The 23,064-nt window shown below is 60.0% G+C and overlaps 1 protein-coding gene across 1 annotated transcript in view; it reads left to right on the top strand.

Annotated features, from left to right (window-relative positions):
- The first annotated feature begins 2,656 nt into the window (after positions 1-2,656).
- The window catches only part of LOC147094609 (serine/threonine-protein kinase TAO2-like), an 81,841-nt gene continuing 61,433 nt past the window's right edge, over positions 2,657-23,064 (top strand). The window contains exons 1-2 of the mRNA XM_085974232.1: positions 2,657-2,701; positions 4,494-4,661. Of these exons, the coding sequence (XP_085830358.1) occupies positions 2,657-2,701; positions 4,494-4,661 (213 nt within the window). The remainder of the gene's footprint in view (positions 2,702-4,493; positions 4,662-23,064) is intronic.

The following is a 23,064-nucleotide window of genomic DNA, read 5'->3' as shown; positions in this document are numbered from 1 at the left end:
CTGTAACCTTCTCCAGCCCCCTACCACCCTCCCTATCTCTGTAACCTCCTCCAGCTCTACAACCCTCTCCCTATCTCTGTAACCTCCTCCAGCCCCTACAACCCTCCCTATCTCTGTAACCTCTCCAGCCCCCTACAACTCCTCCTATCTCTGTAACCTCCTCCAGCCCCTACCACCCTCCTATCTCTGTAACCTCCTCCAGCCCCTACAACCCTCCCTATCTCTGTAACCCTCCTAGCCACTACAACCCTCCCTATCTCTGTAACCTTCCTCCAGCCCCCTACCACCCCTCCCTATCTCTGTAACCTCCTCCCAGCCACTACAACCCTCCCTATCTCTGTAAACCTCCTCCAGCCCCTACAACCTCTCCCTGATCTCGTAACCTCCTCCAGCCCCCTACACCCCTCCCTATCTCTGTAACCTCCTCCAGCCCCTACAACCCTCCTATCTCTGTAATCCTCCTACAACCTTTCCCTATTTCTGTAACCTCCTCCAGCCCCTACAACCCTCCCTGTCTCTGTTACCCTCCTACCAGCCCCCTACAACCCTCCCCTATCTCTGTAACCTCCTCCAGCCCCTACAACCCTCCTATCCTCTGTAACCTCCTCCAGCCCTACCACCTCCCTATCTCTGTAACCATCCTCTCAGCCCCTACAACACTCCCTATCTCTGTAACCTCCTACAACCTTCCCTATTTCTGTAACCTCCTCCAGCCCCTACAACCCTCCCTGTCTCTGTTACCATCCTCCAGCCCCTACAACCCTCCCTATCTCTGTAACCCCTCCTCCAGCCCCTACAACACTCCCTATCTCTGTAACCTCCTCCAGCCACCTACAACCCTCCCTACTCTGTAACTCCTCCAGCCCCTACGCACCCTTCCTATCTCTGTAACCTCCTCCAGCCGCTACCACCCTCCCTATCTCTGTAACCTCCTCCAGCCCCTACAACCCTCCCTATCATCTGTAACCTCCTCCAGCCCCTACAACCCTCGCTATCTGTGTAACCTCCTCCAGCCCCTACACCCCTCCCGATCTCTGTAACCTTCTCCAGTCCCTACAACCCTCCCTATCTCTCTAACCTCCTGCAGCCCTACAACCTTCCCTATCTCTGTAACCTCCTCCAGACCCTACCACCCTCCTATCTCTGTAACCTCCTCCAGCCCCTACAACCCTCCCTATCTCTGTAACCTCCTACAACCTTCCCTATCTCTGTAACCTCCTCCAGCCCCCTACCACCCTCCCTACCTCTGTAACCTCCTCCAGCTCCCTACACCCTCCCTATCTCTGTAACCTCCTCCAGCCCCTACAACCCTCCCAATCTCTGTAACCTCCTCCAGCCCCTACAACCCTCCCTATCTCTAATCTCCTCCAGCCCCCTACAACCCTCCCTATCTCTGTAACCTCCTCCAGCCCCCTACAACCCTCCCTATCTCTAACCTCCTCCAGCTCCCTACAACCCCTCCCTATCTCTGTAACCCCCTCCAGCCCCCTACAACCCTCCCTATCTCTGTAACCTCCTCCAGCCCCCTACAACCCTCCCTATCTCTGTAACCTCCTCCAGCCCCCCTACAACCCTCCCTATCTCTGTAACCTCCTCCAGCCCTACAACCATCCCTATCTCTGTAACCTCATCCAGCCCCTACAACCCTCCCTATCTCTGTAACCTCCTCCAGCCCTACACCCCTCCCTATCCCTGTAACCTCCTGCAGCCCCTACAACCCTCCCTATCTCTGTAACCTCCTCCAGCCCCTACAACCCTCCCTATCTCTGTAACCTCCTCCCACCCCTACAACTCTCCCTATCCCTGTAACCACCTCCAGCCCCTACACCCCTCCCTATCCCCTGTAACCTCCTGCAGCCCCTACAACCCTCCCTATCTCTGTAACCTCCTCCAGCCCCTACACCCCTCCCTATCTCTGTAACCTCCTCCAGCCCCTACAACCCTCCCTATCTCTGTAACCTCCTCCAGCCCCTGCAACCCTCCCAGATCTCTGCGCTCCTCCAGCCCCTACAACCCTCCCAGATCTCTGCGCTCCTCCAGCCCCTACACCCCTCCCTATCTCTGTAACCTCCTCCAGCCCCTACAACCCTCCCAGATCTCTGCGGTCCTCCAGCCCTACACCCCTCCCTATCTCTGTAACCTCCTCCAGCCCCTACAACTCTCCCAGATCTCTGCGCTCCTCCAATTCTGGCCTCTTTCGCATCCCCCGATTTCCATCGCTCCACCATTGGCGGCCGTGCCTTCAGCTGCCTGGGCCCCGAGCTCTGGAATTCCCTCCCATAACATCTCCGCCTCTCTCCTGCTTTAAGACGCTCTTTAAAAACCAACCTCTTTGACCACCTGTCCTAATATCTCGTTATGTGGCTCGGTGTCAAATTTTGTTTCCTAAAGCTCCTGTGAAGCACCTCGGGATATTTTACTTCGTTAAAGGCGCTATATAAATACAAGCTCTTGTGTGTACAGCACAGAATGAAGCCCCGATGTGTGTGTGTGTGTGTGGTACGGGGACAGTATTGTTGTTCAGTTACTGGACTAAGAATCCAGAGAACGCGAGTTAAATCCCACTGCGGCAGTTGAGTTCAGTTTGAAGAAGCTGGTGTCAGTCAAAGCGAGCACCAGGCTGTGGGACTGTGGTAAAAACCCAACTGGTTCACTAATGTGGAAGGGAGACTGCCGTCCTTACTCTGGTCTGGGCCTGCACGTGACTGCAGTCCCGCACCAACGTGGCTGAGTCTTCACTGCCCTCCGAAGAGGAGCAGCGAGCCGCTCGGTCGTATCGGACCACCAGCGGCTCCGCACCACCTTCTCGGGGCAGCGCGAGACAGGCAGTGTTATGAATCTTCTGATCCATGAAGAAAGACTCATGAAATAACACTGGACGGCCAACTGATGGCGCCGTCCAAGGAGCATAAATACTCGGGCGTGGGCCCAGCTTGCCCAGGACATTTTGTAAGACAGGAACTAGTGAAAGATAACTAGACCTCCATGTTCTGAAACAAGTTGATTAAAGCCTTTATTATCGAACCAAGTGCGTAGTGAGTTTTATTACATCAGGCAGTAAATGCCGGCCTCACCAGCGACTGGGCCCCAGCCTCTGAGGCTGAGGGGTGTTGGGTAGCGAGGGAGTGATTCCTGGGGGGTGGTGGGGGGGTCTGATAATTTAAAGGGCGTGCAGGAACAGAGAGATCGGGGGGTGTATATCAAATCATTGAAGGTGGCAGGAGAAGGTGAGAAGGCTGTTCAAAGGCACACGGGATCCTGGATTTGTAAACAGAGGCACAGAGTGCAAAAGCCAGGAGGTTATTGCTAAACTCTTGATAAAACACTGGCTCGGCCCCAGCTGGAGTATTGTGTCCAATTCTGGGCACCGCACTTTAGGAAGGGTGTCAAGGCCTTGGAGAGGGTGCAGAGGAGATTGACCAGAATGGTACCAGGGATGAGGGACTTCAGTGATGTGGAGAGACTGGAGAAGCTGGGATTGTTCTCCTTAGAGCAGAGAAGGTTAAGAGGAGATTGACCAGAATGGTACCAAGGGATGAGGGACTTCAGTGATGTGGAGAGACTGGAGAAGCTGGGATTGTTCTCCTTAGAGCAGAAAAGGTTAAGAGGAGATTGACCAGAATGGTACCAAGGGATGAGGGACTTCAGTGATGTGGAGAGACTGGAGAAGTTGGGGTTGTTCTCCTTGGAGCAGAGAAGGTTAAGAGGAGATTGACCAGAATGGTACCAGGGATGAGGGACTTCAGTGATGTGGAGAGACTGGAGAAGTTGGGGTTGTTCTCCTTAGAGCAGAGAAGGTTAAGAGGAGATTGACCAGAATGGTACCAGGGATGAGGGACTTCAGTGATGTGGAGAGACTGGAGAAGCTGGGGTTGTTCTCCTTGGAGCAGAGAAGGTTAAGGGGAGATTGACCAGAATGGTACCAGGGATGAGGGACTTCAGTGATGTGGAGGGACTGGAGAAGCTGGGGTTGTTCTCCTTAGAGCAGAGAAGGTTAAGGGGAGATTGACCAGAATGGTACCAGGGATGAGGGACTTCAGTGATGTGGAGAGACTGGAGAAGCTGGGATTGTTCTCCTTAGAGCAGAGAAGGTTAAGGGGAGATTTAATCGAGGTGTTCAAAATCCTGAACGGTTTTGACAGAGTAAATAAGGAGAAACTGTTCCCAGTGGCAGGAGGGTCGGTAACCAGAGGACACAGATTTAAGGTGATTGGCAAAGAACAGAGGGGAGATGAGGAGAATGTTTTTACGCAGCGAGTTGTTGTGATCTGGATTGCGCTGCCTTGAAAGGGCAGTGGAAGCAGATTCAATAGTAATTTTCGAGAAATACTTGAAGGGGAGAAATTTGCAGGGCTGTGGGGAAAGAGCGGGAGTGGGGCTAATTGGAGAGCAGAGGCACGATGGGCCGAATGGCCGCCTGTGCTGTCTGATTCTGTGAGGGAGTCCTGTCTCTGCCGTGATTTCACCTGGATCGTGTGTGTGCTTGTTCCCAGCACGTGTTTGTGAAGCGGGATCGGCCTCAGACCGTGATCATGGACCTGATTCAGCGCACAAAGGATGCAGTTCGCGAGCTCGATAACCTGCAGTATCGCAAGATGAAGAAGATTCTCTTCCAGGAGGCGCGTAATGGGCCGACTGTAGAAACACAAGAGGAAGATGAGGTAATGACATGGAGACCATGGTGTCTGTCCCTCCAATCCCCCACACCCAGAGTGACCAGTCCCAGCTCTCTGTCCCTCCAATCCCCAGACCCAGAGTGACCAGTCCCAGCTCTCTGTCCCTCCAATCCCCAGACCCAGAGTGACCAGCCCCAGCTCTCTGTCCCTCCAATCCCCAGACCCAGAGTGACCAGCCCCAGCTCTCTGTCCCTCCAATCCCCAGACCCAGAGTGACCAGTCCCAGCTCTCTGTCCCTCCAATCCCCAGACCCAGAGTGACCAGTCCCAGCTCTCTGTCCCTCCAATCCCCAGACCCAGAGGGACCAGTCCCAGCTCTCTGTCCCTCCAATCCCCAGACCCAGAGTGACCAGTCCCAGCTCTCTGTCCCTCCAATCCCCAGACCCAGAGTGACCAGTCCCAGCTCTCTGTCCCTCCAATCCCCAGACCCAGAGTGACCAGTCCCAGCTCTCTGTCCCTCCAATCCCCAGACCCAGAGTGACCAGTCCCAGCTCTCTGTCCCTCCAATCCCCAGACCCAGAGTGACCAGTCCCAGCTCTCTGTCCCTCCAATCCCCAGACCCAGAGTGACCAGTCCCAGCTCTCTGTCCCTCCAATCCCCAGACCCAGAGTGACCAGTCCCAGGTCTCTGTCCCTCCAATCCCCCACACCCAGATTGACCAGTCCCAGGTCTCTGTCCCTCCAATCCCCAGACCCAGAGTCACCAGTCCCAGCTCTCTGTCCCTCCAATCCCCCACACCCAGAGTGACCAGTCCCAGCTCTCTGTTCCTCCAATCCCCCACACCCAGTGTGACCAGTCCCAGCTCTCTGTCCCTCCAATCCCCCACACCCAGTGTGACCAGTCCCAGCTCTCTGTCCCTCCAATCCCCACACCCAGAGTGACCAGTCCCAGCTCTCTGTCCCTCCAATCCCCCACACCCAGTGTGACCAGTCCCAGCTCTCTGTCCCTCCAATCCCCACACCCAGAGTGACCAGTCCCAGCTCTCTGTCCCTCCAATCCCCCACACCCAGTGTGACCAGTCCCAGCTCTCTGTCCCTCCAATCCCCCACACCCAGAGTGACCAGTCCCAGCTCTCTGTCCCTCCAATCCCCCACACCCAGAGTGACCAGTCCCAGCTCTCTGTCCCTCCAATCCCCCACACCCAGAGTGACCAGTCCTAGCTCTCTGTCCCTCCAATCCCCAGACCCAGAGTGAGCAGTCCCAGCTCTCTGTCCCTCCAATCCCCAGACCCAGAGTGACCAGTCCCAGCTCACTGTCCCTCCAATCCCCATACCCAGAGTGACCAGTCCCAGCTCTCTGTCCCTCCAATCCCCAGACCCAGAGTGACCAGTCCCAGCTCTCTGTCCCTCCAATACCCAGACCCAGAGTGACCAGTCCCAGCTCACTGTCCCTCCAATCCCCCACACCCAGAGTGACCAGTCCCAGCTCTCTGTCCCTCCAATCCCCCACACCCAGAGTGACCAGTCCCAGCTCTCTGTCCCTCCAATCCCCATACCCAGAGTGACCAGTCCCAGCTCTCTGTCCCTCCAATCCCCCACACCCAGAGTGACCAGCCCCAGCTCTCTGTCCCTCCAATCCCCAGACCCAGAGTGACCAGTCCCAGCTCTCAGTCCCTCCAATCCCCCACACCCAGAGTGAGCAGTCCCAGCTCTCTGTCCCTCCAGTCCCCAGACCCAGAGTGACCAGTCCCCGCTCTCTGTCCCTCCAATCCCCCACACCCAGAGTGACCAGTCCCAGCTCACTGTCCCTCCAATCCCCACACCCAGAGTGACCAGTCCCAGCTCACTGTCCCTCCAATCCCCCACACCCAGAGTGACCAGTCCCAGCTCACTGTCCCTCCAATCCCCCACACCCAGAGTGACCAGTCCCAGCTCACTGTCCCTCCAATCCCCAGACCCAGAGTGACCAGTCCCAGCTCTCTGTCCCTCCAATCCCCAGACCCAGAGTGAGCAGTCCCAGCTCTCTGTCCCTCCAATCCCCAGACCCAGAGTGACCAGTCCCAGCTCTCTGTCCCTCCAATCCCCCAGACCCAGAGTGACCAGTCCCAGCTCTCTGTCCCTCCAATCCCCAGACCCAGAGTGACCAGTCCCAGCTCTCTGTCCCTCCAATCCCCAGACCCAGAGTGACCAGTCCCAGCTCACTGTCCCTCCAATCCCCAGACCCAGAGTGACCAGTCCCAGCTCTCTGTCCCTCCAATCCCCAGACCCAGAGTCACCAGCCCCAGCTCTCTGTCCCTCCAATCCCCAGACCCAGAGTGACCAGCCCCAGCTCTCTGTCCCTCCAATCCCCCAGACCCAGAGTGACCAGTCCCAGCTCTCTGTCCCTCCAATCCCCAGACCCAGAGTGACCAGTCCCAGCTCTCTGTCCCTCCAATCCCCAGACCCAGAGTGACCAGCCCCAGCTCTCTACCCTCCAATCCCCAGACCCAGAGTGACCAGCCCCAGCTCTCTGTCCCTCCAATCCCCAGACCCAGAGTGAACAGTCCCAGCTCACTGTCCCTCCAATCCCCAGACCCAGAGTGACCAGTCCCAGCTCTCTGTCCCTCCAATCCCCCACACCCAGAGTGACCAGTCCCAGCTCTCTGTCCCTCCAATCCCCAGACCCAGTGACCAGCCCCAGCTCTCTGTCCCTCCAATCCCCAGACCCAGTGACCAGCCCCAGCTCTCTGTCCCTCCAATCCCCAGACCCAGAGTGACCAGTCCTAGCTCTCTGTCCCTCCAATCCCCCACACCCAGAGTGACCAGTCCCAGCTCTCTGTCCCTCCAATCCCCCACACCCAGAGTGACCAGTCCCAGCTCTCTGTCCCTCCAATCCCCAGACCCAGAGTGACCAGTCCCAGCTCTCTGTCCCTCCAATCCCCAGACCCAGAGTGACCAGTCCCAGCTCTCTGTCCCTCCAATCCCCAGACCCAGAGTGACCAGTCCCAGCTCTCTGTCCCTCCAATCCCCAGACCCAGAGTGACCAGTCACCGCTCTCTGTCCCTCCAATCCCCAGACCCAGAGTGACCAGTCCCAGCTCTCTGTCCCTCCAATCCCCAGACCCAGAGTGACCAGTCCCAGCTCTCTGTCCCTCCAATCCCCAGACCCAGAGTGACCAGTCACCGCTCTCTGTCCCTCCAATCCCCAGACCCAGAGTGACCAGTCCCAGCTCTCTGTCCCTCCAATCCCCAGACCCAGAGTGACCAGTCCCAGCTCTCTGTCCCTCCAATCCCCAGACCCAGAGTGACCAGTCACCGCTCTCTGTCCCTCCAATCCCCAGACCCAGAGTGACCAGTCCCAGCTCTCTGTCCCTCCAATCCCCAGACCCAGAGTGACTAGTCCCAGCTCTCTGTCCCTCCAATCCCCAGACCCAGAGTGACCAGTCCCAGCTCTCTGTCCCTCCAATCCCCAGACCCAGAGTGACCAGTCCCAGCTCTCTGTCCCTCCAATCACCCACACCCAGAATGACCAGTCCCAGCTCTCTGTCCCTCCAATCCCCCACACCCAGAGTGACCAGTCCCAGCTCTCTGTCCCTCCAATCCCCCACACCCAGAGTGACCAGCCCCAGCTCTCTGTCCCTCCAATCCCCAGACCCAGAGTGACCAGTCCCAGCTCTCAGTCCCTCCAATCCCCCACACCCAGAGTGAGCAGTCCCAGCTCTCTGTCCCTCCAGTCCCCAGACCCAGAGTGACCAGTCCCCGCTCTCTGTCCCTCCAATCCCCCACACCCAGAGTGACCAGTCCCAGCTCTCTGTCCCTCCAATCCCCAGACCCAGAGTGACCAGTCCCAGCTCTCTGTCCCTCCAGTCCCCAGACCCAGAGTGACCAGTCCCAGCTCTCTGTCCCTCCAATCCCCCACACCCAGAGAGACCAGTCCCAGCTCACTGTCCCTCCAATCCCCCACACCCAGAGTGACCAGTCCCAGCTCACTGTCCCTCCAATCCCCCACACCCAGAGTGACCAGTCCCAGCTCACTGTCCCTCCAATCCCCAGACCCAGAGTGACCAGTCCCAGCTCTCTGTCCCTCCAATCCCCAGACACAGAGTGACCAGTCCCAGCTCTCTGTCCCTCCAATCCCCAGACCCAGAGTGACCAGTCCCAGCTCTCTGTCCCTCCAATCCCCAGACCCAGAGTGACCAGTCCCAGCTCTCTGTCCCTCCAATCCCCAGACCCAGAGTGAGCAGTCCCAGCTCACTGTCCCTCCAATCCCCAGACCCAGAGTGACCAGTCCCAGCTCTCTGTCCCTCCAATCCCCAGACCCAGAGTGACCAGTCCCAGCTCTCTGTCCCTCCAATCCCCAGACCCAGAGTGACCAGTCCCAGCTCACTGTCCCTCCAATCCCCAGACCCAGAGTGACCAGTCCCAGCTCTCTGTCCCTCCAATCCCCAGACCCAGAGTCACCAGCCCCAGCTCTCTGTCCCTCCAATCCCCAGACCCAGAGTGACCAGCCCCAGCTCTCTGTCCCTCCAATCCCCCAGACCCAGAGTGACCAGTCCCAGCTCTCTATCCCTCCAATCCCCAGACCCAGAGTGACCAGTCCCAGCTCTCTGTCCCTCCAATCCCCAGACCCAGAGTGACCAGCCCCAGCTCTCAGTCCCTCCAATCCCCAGACCCAGAGTGACCAGCCCCAGCTCTCTGTCCCTCCAATCCCCAGACCCAGAGTGACCAGTCCCAGCTCACTGTCCCTCCAATCCCCAGACCCAGAGTGACCAGTCCCAGCTCTCTGTCCCTCCAATCCCCCACACCCAGAGTGACCAGTCCCAGCTCTCTGTCCCTCCAATCCCCAGACCCAGAGTGACCAGCCCCAGCTCTCTGTCCCTCCAATCCCCAGACCCAGAGTGACCAGTCCTAGCTCTCTGTCCCTCCAATCCCCCACACCCAGAGTGACCAGTCCCAGCTCTCTGTCCCTCCAATCCCCCACACCCAGAGTGACCAGTCCCAGCTCTCTGTCCCTCCAATCCCCAGACACAGAGTGACCAGTCCCAGCTCTCTGTCCCTCCAATCCCCAGACCCAGAGTGACCAGTCCCAGCTCTCTGTCCCTCCAATCCCCAGACCCAGAGTGACCAGTCCCAGCTCTCTGTCCCTCCAATCCCCAGACCCAGAGTGACCAGTCCCAGCTCTCTGTCCCTCCAATCCCCAGACCCAGTGTGACCAGTCCCAGCTCTCTGTCCCTCCAATCCCCAGACCCAGAGTGACCAGTCCCAGCTCTCTGTCCCTCCAATCCCCAGACCCAGAGTGACCAGTCACCGCTCTCTGTCCCTCCAATCCCCAGACCCAGAGTGACCAGTCCCAGCTCTCTGTCCCTCCAATCCCCAGACCCAGAGTGACCAGTCCCAGCTCTCTGTCCCTCCAATCCCCAGACCCAGAGTGACCAGTCACCGCTCTCTGTCCCTCCAATCCCCAGACCCAGAGTGACCAGTCCCAGCTCTCTGTCCCTCCAATCCCCAGACCCAGAGTGACCAGTCTCAGCTCTCTGTCCCTCCAATCCCCAGACCCAGAGTGACCAGTCCCAGCTCTCTGTCCCTCCAATCCCCAGACCCAGAGTGACCAGTCCCAGCTCTCTGTCCCTCCAATCCCCAGACCCAGAGTGACCAGTCCCAGCTCTCTGTCCCTCCAATCCCCACACCGAGTGACCAGTCCCAGCTCTCTGTCCCTCCAATCCCCAGACCCAGAGTGACCAGTGCCAGCTCTCTGTCCCTCCAATCCCCAGACCCAGAGTGACCAGTCACCGCTCTCTGTCCCTCCAATCCCCCAGACCCAGAGTGACCAGTCCCAGCTCACTGTCCCTCCAATCCCCCAGACCCAGAGTGTCCAGTCCCAGCTCTCTGTCCCTCCAATCCCCCAGACCCAGAGTGACCAGTCCCAGCTCTCTGTCCCTCCAATCCCCACACCCAGAGTGACCAGTCCCAGCTCACTGTCCCTCCAATCCCCACACCCAGAGTGACCAGTCCCAGCTCTCTGTCCCTCCAAACCCCACACCCAGAGTGACCAGTCCCAGCTCTCTGTCCCTCCAATCCCCAGACCCAGAGTGACCAGTCCTAGCTCACTGTCCCTCCAATCCCCCAGACCCAGAGTCTCCAGTCCCAGCTCTCTGTCCCTCCAATCCCCACACCCAGAGTGACCAGTCCCAGCTCTCTGTCCCTCCAATCCCCCAGACCCAGAGTGACCAGTCCCAGCTCTCTGTCCCTCCAATCCCCCAGACCCAGAGTGACCTGCCCCAGCTCTCTGTCCCTCCCATCGCCCACACCCAGAGTGACCAGTCCCAGCTCTCTGTCCCTCCAATCCCCCACACCCAGAGTGACCAGTCCCAGCTCTGTGTCCCTCCAATCCCCCAGAACCAGAGTGACCAGTCCCAGCTCTCTGTCCCTCCAATCCCCCACACCCAGAGTGACCAGTCCCAGCTCTCTGTCCCTCCAATCCCCCACACCCAGAGTGACCAGTCCCAGCTCTCTGTCCCTCCAATCCCCAGACCCAGAGTGACCAGTCCCAGCTCTCTGTCCCTCCAATCCCCAGACCCAGAGTGACCAGTCCCAGCTCTCTGTCCCTCCAATCCCCAGACCCAGAGTGACCAGTCCCAGCTCTCTGTCCCTCCAATCCCCAGACCCAGAGTGACCAGTCCCAGCTCTCTGTCCCTCCAATCCCCAGACCCAGAGTGACCAGTCCCAGCTCTCTGTCCCTCCAATCCCCAGACCCAGAGTGACCAGTCACCGCTCTCTGTCCCTCCAATCCCCAGACCCAGAGTGACCAGTCCCAGCTCTCTGTCCCTCCAATCCCCAGACCCAGAGTGACCAGTCCCAGCTCTCTGTCCCTCCAATCCCCAGACCCAGAGTGACCAGTCACCGCTCTCTGTCCCTCCAATCCCCAGACCCAGAGTGACCAGTCCCAGCTCTCTGTCCCTCCAATCCCCAGACCCAGAGTGACCAGTCCCAGCTCTCTGTCCCTCCAATCCCCAGACCCAGAGTGACCAGTCACCGCTCTCTGTCCCTCCAATCCCCAGACCCAGAGTGACCAGTCCCAGCTCTCTGTCCCTCCAATCCCCAGACCCAGAGTGACCAGTCTCAGCTCTCTGTCCCTCCAATCCCCAGACCCAGAGTGACCAGTCCCAGCTCTCTGTCCCTCCAATCCCCAGACCCAGAGTGACCAGTCCCAGCTCTCTGTCCCTCCAATCCCCAGACCCAGAGTGACCAGTCCCAGCTCTCTGTCCCTCCAATCCCCACACCCAGAGTGACCAGTCCCAGCTCTCTGTCCCTCCAATCCCCAGACCCAGAGTGACCAGTCCCAGCTCTCTGTCCCTCCAATCCCCAGACCCAGAGTGACCAGTCACCGCTCTCTGTCCCTCCAATCCCCCAGACCCAGAGTGTCCAGTCCCAGCTCTCTGTCCCTCCAATCCCCCACACCCAGAGTGAACAGTCACCGCTCTCTGTCCCTCCAATCCCCCACACCCAGATTGACCAGTCCCAGGTCTCTGTCCCTCCAATCCCCAGACCCAGAGTCACCAGTCCCAGCTCTCTGTCCCTCCAATCCCCCACACCCAGAGTGACCAGTCCCAGCTCTCTGTTCCTCCAATCCCCCACACCCAGTGTGACCAGTCCCAGCTCTCTGTCCCTCCAATCCCCCACACCCAGTGTGACCAGTCCCAGCTCTCTGTCCCTCCAATCCCCACACCCAGAGTGACCAGTCCCAGCTCTCTGTCCCTCCAATCCCCCACACCCAGTGTGACCAGTCCCAGCTCTCTGTCCCTCCAATCCCCACACCCAGAGTGACCAGTCCCAGCTCTCTGTCCCTCCAATCCCCCACACCCAGTGTGACCAGTCCCAGCTCTCTGTCCCTCCAATCCCCCACACCCAGAGTGACCAGTCCCAGCTCTCTGTCCCTCCAATCCCCCACACCCAGAGTGACCAGTCCCAGCTCTCTGTCCCTCCAATCCCCCACACCCAGAGTGACCAGTCCTAGCTCTCTGTCCCTCCAATCCCCAGACCCAGAGTGAGCAGTCCCAGCTCTCTGTCCCTCCAATCCCCAGACCCAGAGTGACCAGTCCCAGCTCACTGTCCCTCCAATCCCCATACCCAGAGTGACCAGTCCCAGCTCTCTGTCCCTCCAATCCCCAGACCCAGAGTGACCAGTCCCAGCTCTCTGTCCCTCCAATACCCAGACCCAGAGTGACCAGTCCCAGCTCACTGTCCCTCCAATCCCCCACACCCAGAGTGACCAGTCCCAGCTCTCTGTCCCTCCAATCCCCCACACCCAGAGTGACCAGTCCCAGCTCTCTGTCCCTCCAATCCCCATACCCAGAGTGACCAGTCCCAGCTCTCTGTCCCTCCAATCCCCCACACCCAGAGTGACCAGCCCCAGCTCTCTGTCCCTCCAATCCCCAGACCCAGAGTGACCAGTCCCAGCTCTCAGTCCCTCCAATCCCCCACACCCAGAGTGAGCAGTCCCAGCTCTCTGTCCCTCCAGTCCCCAGACCCAGAGTGACCAGTCCCAGCTCTCTGTCCCTCCAGTCCCCAGACCCAGAGTGACCAGTCCCCGCTCTCTGTCCCTCCAATCCCCCACACCCAGAGTGACCAGTCCCAGCTCACTGTCCCTCCAATCCCCACACCCAGAGTGACCAGTCCCAGCTCACTGTCCCTCCAATCCCCCACACCCAGAGTGACCAGTCCCAGCTCACTGTCCCTCCAATCCCCCACACCCAGAGTGACCAGTCCCAGCTCACTGTCCCTCCAATCCCCAGACCCAGAGTGACCAGTCCCAGCTCTCTGTCCCTCCAATCCCCAGACCCAGAGTGAGCAGTCCCAGCTCTCTGTCCCTCCAATCCCCAGACCCAGAGTGACCAGTCCCAGCTCTCTGTCCCTCCAATCCCCCAGACCCAGAGTGACCAGTCCCAGCTCTCTGTCCCTCCAATCCCCAGACCCAGAGTGACCAGTCCCAGCTCTCTGTCCCTCCAATCCCCAGACCCAGAGTGACCAGTCCCAGCTCACTGTCCCTCCAATCCCCAGACCCAGAGTGACCAGTCCCAGCTCTCTGTCCCTCCAATCCCCAGACCCAGAGTCACCAGCCCCAGCTCTCTGTCCCTCCAATCCCCAGACCCAGAGTGACCAGCCCCAGCTCTCTGTCCCTCCAATCCCCCAGACCCAGAGTGACCAGTCCCAGCTCTCTGTCCCTCCAATCCCCAGACCCAGAGTGACCAGTCCCAGCTCTCTGTCCCTCCAATCCCCAGACCCAGAGTGACCAGCCCCAGCTCTCTACCCTCCAATCCCCAGACCCAGAGTGACCAGCCCCAGCTCTCTGTCCCTCCAATCCCCAGACCCAGAGTGAACAGTCCCAGCTCACTGTCCCTCCAATCCCCAGACCCAGAGTGACCAGTCCCAGCTCTCTGTCCCTCCAATCCCCCACACCCAGAGTGACCAGTCCCAGCTCTCTGTCCCTCCAATCCCCAGACCCAGTGACCAGCCCCAGCTCTCTGTCCCTCCAATCCCCAGACCCAGAGTGACCAGTCCTAGCTCTCTGTCCCTCCAATCCCCCACACCCAGAGTGACCAGTCCCAGCTCTCTGTCCCTCCAATCCCCCACACCCAGAGTGACCAGTCCCAGCTCTCTGTCCCTCCAATCCCCAGACCCAGAGTGACCAGTCCCAGCTCTCTGTCCCTCCAATCCCCAGACCCAGAGTGACCAGTCCCAGCTCTCTGTCCCTCCAATCCCCAGACCCAGAGTGACCAGTCCCAGCTCTCTGTCCCTCCAATCCCCAGACCCAGAGTGACCAGTCACCGCTCTCTGTCCCTCCAATCCCCAGACCCAGAGTGACCAGTCCCAGCTCTCTGTCCCTCCAATCCCCAGACCCAGAGTGACCAGTCCCAGCTCTCTGTCCCTCCAATCCCCAGACCCAGAGTGACCAGTCACCGCTCTCTGTCCCTCCAATCCCCAGACCCAGAGTGACCAGTCCCAGCTCTCTGTCCCTCCAATCCCCAGACCCAGAGTGACCAGTCCCAGCTCTCTGTCCCTCCAATCCCCAGACCCAGAGTGACCAGTCACCGCTCTCTGTCCCTCCAATCCCCAGACCCAGAGTGACCAGTCCCAGCTCTCTGTCCCTCCAATCCCCAGACCCAGAGTGACTAGTCCCAGCTCTCTGTCCCTCCAATCCCCAGACCCAGAGTGACCAGTCCCAGCTCTCTGTCCCTCCAATCCCCAGACCCAGAGTGACCAGTCCCAGCTCTCTGTCCCTCCAATCACCCACACCCAGAATGACCAGTCCCAGCTCTCTGTCCCTCCAATCCCCCACACCCAGAGTGACCAGTCCCAGCTCTCTGTCCCTCCAATCCCCCACACCCAGAGTGACCAGCCCCAGCTCTCTGTCCCTCCAATCCCCAGACCCAGAGTGACCAGTCCCAGCTCTCAGTCCCTCCAATCCCCCACACCCAGAGTGAGCAGTCCCAGCTCTCTGTCCCTCCAGTCCCCAGACCCAGAGTGACCAGTCCCCGCTCTCTGTCCCTCCAATCCCCCACACCCAGAGTGACCAGTCCCAGCTCTCTGTCCCTCCAATCCCCAGACCCAGAGTGACCAGTCCCAGCTCTCTGTCCCTCCAGTCCCCAGACCCAGAGTGACCAGTCCCCGCTCTCTGTCCCTCCAATCCCCCACACCCAGAGAGACCAGTCCCAGCTCACTGTCCCTCCAATCCCCCACACCCAGAGTGACCAGTCCCAGCTCACTGTCCCTCCAATCCCCCACACCCAGAGTGACCAGTCCCAGCTCACTGTCCCTCCAATCCCCAGACCCAGAGTGACCAGTCCCAGCTCTCTGTCCCTCCAATCCCCAGACACAGAGTGACCAGTCCCAGCTCTCTGTCCCTCCAATCCCCAGACCCAGAGTGACCAGTCCCAGCTCTCTGTCCCTCCAATCCCCAGACCCAGAGTGACCAGTCCCAGCTCTCTGTCCCTCCAATCCCCAGACCCAGAGTGAGCAGTCCCAGCTCACTGTCCCTCCAATCCCCAGACCCAGAGTGACCAGTCCCAGCTCTCTGTCCCTCCAATCCCCAGACCCAGAGTGACCAGTCCCAGCTCTCTGTCCCTCCAATCCCCAGACCCAGAGTGACCAGTCCCAGCTCACTGTCCCTCCAATCCCCAGACCCAGAGTGACCAGTCCCAGCTCTCTGTCCCTCCAATCCCCAGACCCAGAGTCACCAGCCCCAGCTCTCTGTCCCTCCAATCCCCAGACCCAGAGTGACCAGCCCCAGCTCTCTGTCCCTCCAATCCCCCAGACCCAGAGTGACCAGTCCCAGCTCTCTATCCCTCCAATCCCCAGACCCAGAGTGACCAGTCCCAGCTCTCTGTCCCTCCAATCCCCAGACCCAGAGTGACCAGCCCCAGCTCTCAGTCCCTCCAATCCCCAGACCCAGAGTGACCAGCCCCAGCTCTCTGTCCCTCCAATCCCCAGACCCAGAGTGACCAGTCCCAGCTCACTGTCCCTCCAATCCCCAGACCCAGAGTGACCAGTCCCAGCTCTCTGTCCCTCCAATCCCCCACACCCAGAGTGACCAGTCCCAGCTCTCTGTCCCTCCAATCCCCAGACCCAGAGTGACCAGCCCCAGCTCTCTGTCCCTCCAATCCCCAGACCCAGAGTGACCAGTCCTAGCTCTCTGTCCCTCCAATCCCCCACACCCAGAGTGACCAGTCCCAGCTCTCTGTCCCTCCAATCCCCCACACCCAGAGTGACCAGTCCCAGCTCTCTGTCCCTCCAATCCCCAGACACAGAGTGACCAGTCCCAGCTCTCTGTCCCTCCAATCCCCAGACCCAGAGTGACCAGTCCCAGCTCTCTGTCCCTCCAATCCCCAGACCCAGAGTGACCAGTCCCAGCTCTCTGTCCCTCCAATCCCCAGACCCAGAGTGACCAGTCCCAGCTCTCTGTCCCTCCAATCCCCAGACCCAGTGTGACCAGTCCCAGCTCTCTGTCCCTCCAATCCCCAGACCCAGAGTGACCAGTCCCAGCTCTCTGTCCCTCCAATCCCCAGACCCAGAGTGACCAGTCACCGCTCTCTGTCCCTCCAATCCCCAGACCCAGAGTGACCAGTCCCAGCTCTCTGTCCCTCCAATCCCCAGACCCAGAGTGACCAGTCCCAGCTCTCTGTCCCTCCAATCCCCAGACCCAGAGTGACCAGTCACCGCTCTCTGTCCCTCCAATCCCCAGACCCAGAGTGACCAGTCCCAGCTCTCTGTCCCTCCAATCCCCAGACCCAGAGTGACCAGTCTCAGCTCTCTGTCCCTCCAATCCCCAGACCCAGAGTGACCAGTCCCAGCTCTCTGTCCCTCCAATCCCCAGACCCAGAGTGACCAGTCCCAGCTCTCTGTCCCTCCAATCCCCAGACCCAGAGTGACCAGTCCCAGCTCTCTGTCCCTCCAATCCCCACACCGAGTGACCAGTCCCAGCTCTCTGTCCCTCCAATCCCCAGACCCAGAGTGACCAGTGCCAGCTCTCTGTCCCTCCAATCCCCAGACCCAGAGTGACCAGTCACCGCTCTCTGTCCCTCCAATCCCCCAGACCCAGAGTGACCAGTCCCAGCTCACTGTCCCTCCAATCCCCCAGACCCAGAGTGTCCAGTCCCAGCTCTCTGTCCCTCCAATCCCCCAGACCCAGAGTGACCAGTCCCAGCTCTCTGTCCCTCCAATCCCCACACCCAGAGTGACCAGTCCCAGCTCACTGTCCCTCCAATCCCCACACCCAGAGTGACCAGTCCCAGCTCTCTGTCCCTCCAAACCCCACACCCAGAGTGACCAGTCCCAGCTCTCTGTCCCTCCAATCCCCAGACCCAGAGTGACCAGTCCTAGCTCACTGTCCCTCCAATCCCCCAGACCCAGAGTCTCCAGTCCCAGCTCTCTGTCCCTCCAATCCCCACACCCAGAGTGACCAGTCCCAGCTCTCTGTCCCTCCAATCCCCCAGACCCAGAGTGACCAGTCCCAGCTCTCTGTCCCTCCAATCCCCCAGACCCAGAGTGACCTGCCCCAGCTCTCTGTCCCTCCCATCGCCCACACCCAGAGTGACCAGTCCCAGCTCTCTGTCCCTCCAATCCCCCACACCCAGAGTGACCAGTCCCAGCTCTGTGTCCCTCCAATCCCCCAGAACCAGAGTGACCAGTCCCAGCTCTCTGTCCCTCCAATCCCCCACACCCAGAGTGACCAGTCCCAGCTCTCTGTCCCTCCAATCCCCCACACCCAGAGTGACCAGTCCCAGCTCTCTGTCCCTCCAATCCCCAGACCCAGAGTGACCAGTCCCAGCTCTCTGTCCCTCCAATCCCCAGACCCAGAGTGACCAGTCCCAGCTCTCTGTCCCTCCAATCCCCAGACCCAGAGTGACCAGTCCCAGCTCTCTGTCCCTCCAATCCCCAGACCCAGAGTGACCAGTCCCAGCTCTCTGTCCCTCCAATCCCCAGACCCAGAGTGACCAGTCACCGCTCTCTGTCCCTCCAATCCCCAGACCCAGAGTGACCAGTCCCAGCTCTCTGTCCCTCCAATCCCCAGACCCAGAGTGACCAGTCCCAGCTCTCTGTCCCTCCAATCCCCAGACCCAGAGTGACCAGTCACCGCTCTCTGTCCCTCCAATCCCCAGACCCAGAGTGACCAGTCCCAGCTCTCTGTCCCTCCAATCCCCAGACCCAGAGTGACCAGTCCCAGCTCTCTGTCCCTCCAATCCCCAGACCCAGAGTGACCAGTCACCGCTCTCTGTCCCTCCAATCCCCAGACCCAGAGTGACCAGTCCCAGCTCTCTGTCCCTCCAATCCCCAGACCCAGAGTGACCAGTCTCAGCTCTCTGTCCCTCCAATCCCCAGACCCAGAGTGACCAGTCCCAGCTCTCTGTCCCTCCAATCCCCAGACCCAGAGTGACCAGTCCCAGCTCTCTGTCCCTCCAATCCCCAGACCCAGAGTGACCAGTCCCAGCTCTCTGTCCCTCCAATCCCCACACCCAGAGTGACCAGTCCCAGCTCTCTGTCCCTCCAATCCCCAGACCCAGAGTGACCAGTCCCAGCTCTCTGTCCCTCCAATCCCCAGACCCAGAGTGACCAGTCACCGCTCTCTGTCCCTCCAATCCCCCAGACCCAGAGTGTCCAGTCCCAGCTCTCTGTCCCTCCAATCCCCCACACCCAGAGTGAACAGTCACCGCTCTCTGTCCCTCCAATCCCCCACACCCAGAGTGACCAGTCCCAGCTCTCTGTCCCTCCAATCCCCCAGACCCAGAGTGACCAGTCCCAGCTCTCTGTCCCTCCAATCCCCACACCCAGAGTGACCAGTCCCAGCTCTCTGTCCCTCCAATCCCCACACCCAGAGTGACCAGTCCCAGTTCTCTATCCCTCCAATCCCCACACCCAGAGTGACCAGTCCCAGCTCTCTGTCCCTCCAAACCCCACACCCAGAGTGACCAGTCCCAGCACTCTGTCCCTCCAATCCCCAGACCCAGAGTGACCAGTCCCAGCTCTCTGTCCCTCCAATCCCCCAGACCCAGAGTGTCCAGTCCCAGCTCTCTGTCCCTCCAATCCCCCAGACCCAGAGTGACCAGTCCCAGCTCTCTGTCCCTCCAATCCCCAGACCCAGAGTGACCAGTCCCAGCTCTCTGTCCCTCCAATCCCCAGACCCAGAGTGACCAGTCCCAGCTCTCTGTCCCTCCAATCCCCAGACCCAGAGTGACCAGTCCCAGCTCACTGTCCCTCCAATCCCCAGACCCAGAGTGACCAGTCCCAGCTCACTGTCCCTCCAGTCCCAGCTCACTGTCCCTCCAATCCCCACACCCAGAGTGACCAGTCCCAGCTCACTGTCCCTCCAATCCCCAGACCCAGAGTGACCAATCCCAGCTCTCTGTCCCTCCAATCCCCCACACCCAGAGTGACCAGTCCCAGCTCTCTGTCCCTCCAATCCCCAGACCCAGAGTGACCAGTCCCAGCTCTCTGTCCCTCCAATCCCCAGACCCAGAGTGACCAGTCCCAGCTCTCTGTCCCTCCAATCCCCAGACCCAGAGTGACCAGTCCCAGCTCTCTGTCCCTCCAATCCCCAGACCCAGAGTGACCAGTCCCAGCTCGCTGTCCCTCCAATCCCCAGACCCAGAGTGACCAGTCCCAGCTCTCTGTCCCTCCAATCCCCAGACCCAGAGTGACCAGTCCCAGCTCTCTGTCCCTCCAATCCCCAGACCCAGAGTGACCAGTCCCAGCTCGCTGTCCCTCCAATCCACAGACCCAGAGTGACCAGTCCCAGCTCACTGTCCCTCCAATCCCCAGACCCAGAGTGACCAGTCCCAGCTCTCTGTCCCTCCAATCCCCAGACCCAGAGTGACCAGTCCCAGCTCTCTGTCCCTCCAATCCCCAGACCCAGAGTGACCAGTCCCAGCTCTCTGTCCCTCCAATCCCCCACACCCAGAGTGACCAGTCCCAGCTCTCTGTCCCTCCAATCCCCAGACCCAGAGTGACCAGTCCCAGCTCTCTGTCCCTCCAATCCCCAGACCCAGAGTGACCAGTCCCAGCTCACTGTCCCTCCAATCCCCAGACCCAGAGTGACCAGTCCCAGCTCTCTGTCCCTCCAATCCCCAGACCCAGAGTGACCAGTCCCAGCTCTCTGTCCCTCCAATCCCCAGACCCAGAGTAACCAGTTCCAGCTCTCTGTCCCTCCAATCCCCCACACCCAGAGTGACCAGTCCCAGCTCTCTGTCCCTCCAATCCCCAGACCCAGAGGGACCAGTCCCAGCTCTCTGTCCCTCCAATCCCCAGACCCAGAGTGACCAGTCCCAGCTCACTGTCCCTCCAATCCCCAGACCCAGAGTGACCAGTCCCAGCTCTCTGTCCCTCCAATCCCCAGACCCAGAGTGACCAGTCCCAGCTCACTGTCCCTCCAATCCCCAGGCCCAGACTGACCAGTCCCAGCTCACTGTCCCTCCAATCCCCAGACCCAGAGTGACCAGACCCAGAGTGACCAGTCCCAGCTCTCTGTCCCTCCAATCCCCAGGCCCAGAGTGACCAGTCCCAGCTCACTGTCCCTCCAATCCCCAGACCCAGAGTGACCAGTCCCAGCTCTCTGTCCCTCCAATCCCCAGACCTAGAGTGACCAGTCCCAGCTCTCTGTCCCTCCAATCCCCAGACCCAGAGTGACCAGTCCCAGCTCTCTGTCCCTCCAATCCCCAGACCCAGAGTGACCAGTCCCAGCTCTCTGTCCCTCCAATCCCCAGACCCAGAGTGACCAGTCCTAGCTCTCTGTCCCTCCAATCCCCAGACCCAGAGTGACCAGTCCCAGCTCTCTGTCCCTCCAATCCCCAGACCCAGAGTGACCAGTCCCAGCTCTCTGTCCCTCCAATCCCCAGACCCAGAGTGACCAGTCCCAGCTCGCTCACCCCCCAATCCCCCACACCCAGAGTGACCAGTCCCAGCTCTCTGTCCCTCCAATCCCCAGACCCAGAGTGACCAGTCCCAGCTCTCTGTCCCTCCAATCCCCAGACCCAGAGTGACCAGTCCCAGCTCTCTTTCCCTCCAATCCCCTACACCCAGAGTGACCAGTCCCAGCTCTCTGTCCTTCCAATCCCCCACACCCAGAGTGACCAGCCCCAGCTCTCTGTCCCTCCAATCCCCCACACCCAGTGACCAGTCCCAGCTCTCTGTCCCTCCAATCCCCAGACCCAGAGTGACCAGTCCTAGCTCTCTGTCCCTCCAATCCCCAGACCCAGAGTGACCAGTCTCAGCTCACAGTCCCTCCAATCCCCAGACCCAGAGTGACCAGTCCGAGCTCTCTGTCCCTCCAATCCCCAGACCCAGAGTGACCAGTCCCAGCTCACTGTCCCTCCAATCCCCCACACCCAGAGTGACCAGTCCCAGCTCTCTGTCCCTCCAATCCCCAGACCCAGAGTGACCAGTCCCAGCTCACTGTCCCTCCAATCCCCCAGACCCAGAGTGACCAGTCCCAGCTCTCTGTCCCACCAATCCCCCACACCCAGAGTGACCAGTCCCAGCTCACTGTCCCTCCAATCCCCCAGACCCAGAGTGAACAGTCCCAGCTCTCTGTCCCTCCAATCCCCCACACCCAGAGTGACCAGTCCCAGCTCTCTGTCCCTCCAATCCCCCACACCCAGAGTAACCAGTCCCAGCTCTCTGTCCCTCCAATCCCCCACACCCAGAGTGACCAGTCCCAGCTCTCTGTCCCTCCAATCCCCAGACCCAGAGTGACCAGCCCCAGCTCTCTGTCCCTCCAATCCCCAGACCCAGAGTGACCAGTCCTAGCTCTCTGTCCCTCCAATCCCCCACACCCAGAGTGACCAGTCCCAGCTCTCTGTCCCTCCAATCCCCCACACCCAGAGTGACCAGTCCCAGCTCTCTGTCCCTCCAATCCCCAGACACAGAGTGACCAGTCCCAGCTCTCTGTCCCTCCAATCCCCAGACCCAGAGTGACCAGTCCCAGCTCTCTGTCCCTCCAATCCCCAGACCCAGAGTGACCAGTCCCAGCTCTCTGTCCCTCCAATCCCCAGACCCAGAGTGACCAGTCCCAGCTCTCTGTCCCTCCAATCCCCAGACCCAGTGTGACCAGTCCCAGCTCTCTGTCCCTCCAATCCCCAGACCCAGAGTGACCAGTCCCAGCTCTCTGTCCCTCCAATCCCCAGACCCAGAGTGACCAGTCACCGCTCTCTGTCCCTCCAATCCCCAGACCCAGAGTGACCAGTCCCAGCTCTCTGTCCCTCCAATCCCCAGACCCAGAGTGACCAGTCCCAGCTCTCTGTCCCTCCAATCCCCAGACCCAGAGTGACCAGTCACCGCTCTCTGTCCCTCCAATCCCCAGACCCAGAGTGACCAGTCTCAGCTCTCTGTCCCTCCAATCCCCAGACCGAGTGACCAGTCCCAGCTCTCTGTCCCTCCAATCCCCAGACCCAGAGTGACCAGTCCCAGCTCTCTGTCCCTCCAATCCCCAGACCCAGAGTGACCAGTCCCAGCTCTCTGTCCCTCCAATCCCCACACCGAGTGACCAGTCCCAGCTCTCTGTCCCTCCAATCCCCAGACCCAGAGTGACCAGTCACCACTCTCTGTCCCTCCAATCCCCCAGACCCAGAGTGACCAGTCCCAGCTCACTGTCCCTCCAATCCCCCAGACCCAGAGTGTCCAGTCCCAGCTCTCTGTCCCTCCAATCCCCCAGACCCAGAGTGACCAGTCCCAGCTCTCTGTCCCTCCAATCCCCACACCCAGAGTGACCAGTCCCAGCTCACTGTCCCTCCAATCCCCCAGACCCAGAGTGACCAGTCCCAGCTCTCTGTCCCACCAATCCCCCACACCCAGAGTGACCAGTCCCAGCTCACTGTCCCTCCAATCCCCCAGACCCAGAGTGAACAGTCCCAGCTCTCTGTCCCTCCAATCCCCCACACCCAGAGTGACCAGTCCCAGCTCTCTGTCCCTCCAATCCCCCACACCC

The sequence above is a fragment of the Somniosus microcephalus genome, unplaced genomic scaffold (genome assembly GCF_052327205.1).
Source record: "Somniosus microcephalus isolate GS21.2 unplaced genomic scaffold, FLI_Smic_1.0 unresolved_chr1, whole genome shotgun sequence".
Lineage (NCBI taxonomy): Eukaryota > Metazoa > Chordata > Chondrichthyes > Squaliformes > Somniosidae > Somniosus > Somniosus microcephalus.
The sequence above is the reverse complement of the archived record's forward strand: the minus strand, read 5'-3'. Positions and strand labels throughout refer to the sequence as shown.